The sequence below is a fragment of the Ovis canadensis genome, chromosome 26 (genome assembly GCF_042477335.2).
Source record: "Ovis canadensis isolate MfBH-ARS-UI-01 breed Bighorn chromosome 26, ARS-UI_OviCan_v2, whole genome shotgun sequence".
NCBI lineage: Eukaryota > Metazoa > Chordata > Mammalia > Artiodactyla > Bovidae > Ovis > Ovis canadensis.
In genome coordinates, this window is record NC_091270.1 from 50,730,637 (window position 1) to 50,736,636 (window position 6,000).

The 6,000-nt window shown below is 43.9% G+C and overlaps 1 protein-coding gene across 9 annotated transcripts in view; it reads left to right on the forward strand.

Annotated features, from left to right (window-relative positions):
• The window catches only part of IDO2 (indoleamine 2,3-dioxygenase 2), a 67,808-nt gene extending 64,734 nt beyond the window's left edge, over positions 1-3,074 (forward strand). For all 9 annotated transcript variants that reach the window (XM_069573013.1, XM_069573006.1, XM_069573007.1 and 6 more), the window contains 2 exons: positions 91-239; positions 2,332-3,074. In XM_069573013.1, coding sequence (XP_069429114.1) covers positions 91-239; positions 2,332-2,687 — 505 coding nt within the window. In that variant the 3' untranslated portion in view covers positions 2,688-3,074. The remainder of the gene's footprint in view (positions 1-90; positions 240-2,331) is intronic.
• Positions 3,075-6,000: the final 2,926 nt, after the last annotated feature.

The following is a 6,000-nucleotide window of genomic DNA, read 5'->3' on the forward strand; positions in this document are numbered from 1 at the left end:
GTTCTCTTTCTTGCTTGATATGTATCCCAATCAGAAAAGACACTCTTAAATCCTAGTATGCACTTCCATGTGACTTTTGTTCTTACCTAGATGGAAGGATAACCCAGCACTGCCTGTGGGCTTGGTATACGAAGGTGTCTCCAAAGAGCCCCTGAGTTACTCTGGTGGAAGCGCTGCTCAGAGCACAATACTCCATGCCTTTGATGAGTTCTTGGGTGTCCGTCACAGCAAGGAGAGTGGTAAATCAGCCATTTTTCTTTTTTCTTGTTTTTTTTTTTTTTTTTTTCCTTATCAGAGAGGAAGAGCAGAGCTGTTTTTACCAATTGGTAAGTCCAACTATAGGTCAGAAAGTCTGTACTCCTAATTAACCAGGAGACTATGTGCCTGCCATCTGTGATTGTATCCAGCCAATTCATATCAGAGCTCAGCTGAATGTTGGGTTTTACTTCTGAACTTTAAAACACTGCTGAATTTCCAGCAGTCCCCTGTAACTTTATTTGGATCCTTAGGCAGGAGATGGCTTTTTCTAGAGTGGGGGAGTGGTCTGGGGACTGAGGCCCAGACACTGGGCCTCTGTGTTGCCAAGTCAGGGTGTAGCTGCTGATAGATGTGGGTTCCTCCACTGAAGCCTGTCCCCATGAAAATAGTGCAGCCTCAGCCCACGTCCCTCTAGACCCGAACAGGGTTCTGCCATCTTGCAGGCTTGAAAGGGTGCCTTTCCTTACCTGCCATCATCAAGCCAAATGCTTAATAGCTGCAAAAAGACATTTCCTAGTGCAAAGTTTCTAAGCTGGAATAAGAAAATAGAAAAATTAAAAAAACAACTAGAATTTGGTCATAGAATCTAGAAAGAAAGAAAGTGAAGTTGCTCAGTTATGTCCGACTCTTTGCAACCCCATAGACTGTAGCCTACCAGGTTCCACTATCCATGGGATTTTCCAGGAAAGAATCCTGGAGTGGGGTGCCATTTCCTTCTCCAGGAGATCTTCCTGACTCAGAGATTGAACCTGGATCTCCCACATGGTAGGCATTGTAGGCAGACGCTTTACCATCTGAGCCACCAGGGAAGAATCTAGTCTTACGCACAAAAGGCAATTCTCTAGAGCTATGATCAATTTTCATGGGCTTTATTTTTTGGGGGGTGTGTGTGTAGTATAATTGCTTTATAATGTTGTGTTAGTTTCTGCTGTACAATGAAGTGAGTCCGCCATCCACACATATATATCCACTTCCTCTTGGACTTCCCTCCCATTAGCGGCCCCATCCCACTTCCAGGCCCTCACAGGGCACCGAGCTGAGCTCCCTATGCTCTACAGCAGGTTCCCACTAGCTAGCTGTTTTGTACACAGTAATCTACATACATCGGTCCTTCTCTCCCAGTTTGTCCACCTGTCTGTGTCTCTACTCCTGCCCTGAAAACATGCTCATCTGTACCATTTTTCTAGATTCCATATATGTGTGTTAATATGTGATATTGTTTTTCTCATTCTGACTTATTTCACTCTGTGTAACAGACTCAGAGCCCATCCACATCTCTGCAAATGATCTAGTATTGTTCTTTTTCACGACTGAGTAACGCTCCATGGGCTTCTGATTTGATGATGTTAATGATGTACCATGATTAGTATTAATCCCATAACGAATTTCCTATAAATGATCTCTCTTCTGTCTATATTTCCCATACTTACCTATTGACCCAATTTTTAAACAATTTGACATCGAGGCTATTACTAAAACAATTATTCATTCTTTATCTTCTTGCCCTCAGAAACTTTCATCACTTTCCTCTTCCTTAGCACTCCCTCTGAAACGAAGCACTTGACAAAATTCAGCAGAATATTTAGCTCCTCCATTTAAGGGTCCATGCCTTACCTTTGTGGATACACCTCGTGTGACTAGTGAGGTATTTTGCCCACATTTCAGAGATGATAACGATTTATACATTAGCTGGTAGAGCTGGTCCCAGATTAGTTATCTGAAATGGGGCTTGCTTCTTTTCCCTTCCTCATTTCCAATCACCATTTGGAGGCTTTGGGAATTCCCTGGTGATTAAGACCCTGTGCTTCCAATACAGCGGGTGGAGCTTCAGTCCCTGGACAGGGAACTAAGTTCCCACCTGCTGAGTGAGGGAAACAAAATATGTCTTAAAAATATTAAAAAAGAGAAAAAGCTTTGGAGGATGTGATGTCTGTAAGCAAAAGAACCACAAGTTGACTGGATACTGTTAGGATGAGTAGTGAGGATCAGGGTGGAATAATGTCTTGACAGGCAGACAGGTTTGCTCATCTTTCCTTGGGGAGTTATAGCCTTGTCCTGCCATCTTTCTTTCAGCTGATTTTCTGCACAGGATGAGGGATTACATGCCTCCTTCCCACAGGGCCTTCATAGAAGAAATTTGCGGGGCTCCTTCCCTGAGGACCCACGTCCTGTCCTCTGGGAATGGCCAGCTTCTGACGGCCTATAACCAGTGTGTGGAGAGCCTGGCAGCCCTGCGCACCTACCACCTGGCCCTGGTGACCAAGTACCTCATCACGGCCCCATCCAAAGCAAAGGCCCGGAGGACCAGCCACCTCCCGAGGCCCCCTCAGGCCCTCGAGGAGAGGGGCACCGGGGGATCGGCCGTCATGAGCTTCCTGAAGAGCGTCAGGGACAAGACGCTGGAGGCCCTGCTCCACCCAAGCGGCTAAGGGACCGCCCTCTCTCCGGCAACGCAAACCCAGCAATTGCAGGAGGTCTCTCCTTGTCCTCCTCTTGCTGGACACGAGCAGACCTGGAGAATGGGACTATTCTGTCTGGAATAATCTAAAAGGGACCTCAGTGCCATTCATGTCCTTGGTCCCCAGAACACCACCTTCTCTTTTACTGAGAACTATTCACAGAAGAGAGTTTTCATGGCCTGAAATTTGTTATTCCCTCTCTAGTTACTGTTTTATAGCGAACAGCTCTGGATTACCCCTTTAGAACCACCCCCACCCCCCACCCCCACCGGGAGCAAGTATACCCATATTCTATTTGTCAAACAATAGAAACCCAATCTACGTTTCACTAATCAAATAAAATTGCTTATGCATGGATCACTTTGCTGATTTCTCAAAAAAACAAAAACAAAACTTTCCTGCATCCATTTATTTACTCATCAACTTATTAAGTTCCTACTGAGTCCTGGCTTAGGGGTTGTGCTGTGATGCGCTTAGTGGCTCAGTCGTGTCCAACTCTTTGCAAGGCTAAGGACTGTAGCCCCCCCAGGCGCCTCTGTCCATAGGGATTTTCCAGGCAAGAATACTGGAGTGGGTTGCCATGCCCTACTCCAGGGGATCTTCCCAATCCAGGGATCAAACCCAGGTCCCTCGCATTATGAGCAGATTCTTTACCATTTGAGCCACCAGGGAAACCATTAGCACTGCAGTGGGTAGCCATCCCCTTCTCCAGGGGATCTTCCCAACCCAGGAATCAAACCGGAGTCTCCTGAACTGCAGGCAGATTCTTTACCAGCTGAGCTACCAGGGAAGTCTGGCTTAGGGGTTATAGCAGGGCTTTTCCAGGCCCCAGGCTACCACTCTCTCCCTGCATGTACAGCATTTGGGGGCAGAAAGTTGGACATGCTCCAGAGGATATGAGGAGAGAAGAGCAAGAGGAGGACAAGACTCTGAAATCACCAGCGTGGAGACGGGTAGTTAATGTTACGGGAACAGATGAGGCATAGCCACACGATTCAGAAGTTTGTACTTTCTACTTCAGTTTCCTTTATTTTTAAAAGAATGATTCTTTCTTCTTATGCTGAAAGTTTGTATTTGTAAAATGAATAAATTGATTCTTCTGGACTCTCCTCAATGCCCAAGACCCTTAATAAGAAATGAGTACAATCCTTGGGGTGCCAGGAATTCCCTACATCCTCCGAGGACTTGGTCTTGCCAAAAAAAAAACAAAAACAAAAAAAGTAAGGTGTGGATGATGAAGCCAAGAGCACGTGGTCTGAGTGGACCAAGAAAAACTCTGATGGTGTCCTCTCTGTCTACAGTTTAGGTCAGAGTCTCAGCTCAAAAGCAGAGGCTCTCATCACTCATAAAGCCTTTTCTCTCCATATGCCATCCTTGTGTTTGACAAGTCGATTGTAAAGCTTATAAAATGTGCTTGGATATATTTATTTCTCTTTGATCTGCTCTCCTAACTACTCTAGCTTGGTATCAATAAACCCAGACCACTTGTACACTGGGTCCAAGGAGGCAGATCAGGTAGAAACACCACGGCTGGTGATTGTTGCTGTCATTCTTGTTCAAAAAGAAAGTAACATTTTAAATATGCCTGAATTTAAATATGCCAGAATTCTTTGAATTCTGACTTCTCCATTTTTAAAATTTAGTTTGCTTAGTTGATGTAGAGTTGATTTACAATCTTGTGTTAGTCTCAGGTGTACAGCAATGTGATTCTGTTATACATGTATCTATCGATGAATATAGATACATTGACCAAATTTAGAATATCCTTCATTCTCAGCTTCCTGGTTTTTTTTTAATGCACTTTCTTTCCTTAAAAAAATTATTTGTTTATTTTAATTGGAGGATAATTGCTTTCCAATATTGTGATGGCTTTTGCCATACATCAGCATGAATCAACCATAGGCATTCATGTGGCCCCCCATCCTGAAGCCCCCTCTACCCCCCTCCCCACCCCATCCTTCTAGGTTGTCACAGAGCACGGGCTTTGGGTTCCCTGCACTATACATCAAACTCCCACTGGCTATTTTACATATGGTAATTATATGTTTCAGCGCTTTTCTCTCTAATCATCCCATCCTCTCCTTCTCCCACTGAGTCCAAAATTCTGTTCTTTAAGTCTATCTCCTTTGCTGCCTGCATATAGGATCATTGGTACCATCTTTCTAGATTTCATATTTATGCATTAATATACGATATTTGTCTTTCTCTTTCTCACTTACTTCATTCTGTATAATAGGCTCTAGTTTCATCCACCTCATTAGAACTGACTCAAATGCGTTTCTTTTTATAGCTGAGTAATAGTCCACTGTGTATAAGCACCACAACTTCCCTATCCACTCATCTGCTGAGGGACATCTAAGTTGCTTCCGTATCCTAGCTGTTGTAAATAGTCTCAATTCCTGTTTCTTACACCGTTGAGATGATCTTTCAAAATCAAGACTGGTCTCAGGGTGGTTATAAGTCACAAATGTTATAGTTCTTGTCACGGAGGAAACATTAATGAAAGTTTGTTTGGTTGTGGGGTGAGGCTCAGAGCATTGTACAGACACCAGTACAGGAGAGAACACTGTCTTCCTCCAGCTTCTTGGATTCACAGAGTCTGCTTGGCAATAAAAATGACCATTTATCATTTATCGTTTGAGGATCCTAGAAAGCAGAAAGTGACCAAAATGTGGACTTAAAGAGGAAAAATCCTGGGTCCATATCTCAGGCTTGTCACATTTCGTGACAGGCAAATAAATTGTTTAATCTTTCAGAGCCATAGTTCACTCACTTGAGGGGAGCTAAGCTAGAGAGTGAGTGAAAAACTGTTGGTTATGGTATTTTATTATGTGACCTTGAATTAGGGGGAGCCATGCCTAGGTCTCAGGAAACCGTGGCTTCCTAGAAGGAAAGTTGGACCTGTCTCTATCCTGCACTTGGCAAATAAAACAGGTAACATGGCCTCAAAACAGGCAAGGAAAGTGAGACAGAACCTGGAATTTTCTTGAAATAAGTAGGCCTCAGTGGGGAGTAATGAAGGGCTTTGAGAACTTAAAACAGAATACCAGTTCAGCCTAGGTTTTAAATCTAGGCTTATATCAATGAAAAAAATGTTTTTCCACGAGAGTGACCAGATTCACAAAGACTCGTCTTCCCTGGAATCCTTTCCACAGATCCAAGCCCACACAAAGAGACCACAGGGCTTGATTCTGAGCAGGTTTCCAATAAATGTTGAATAACTAGAAAACCAGGTAGATTGAAGGAAGCTGGAAGGGAAGTGAGCAAAGTGTGGCCTCTCAAA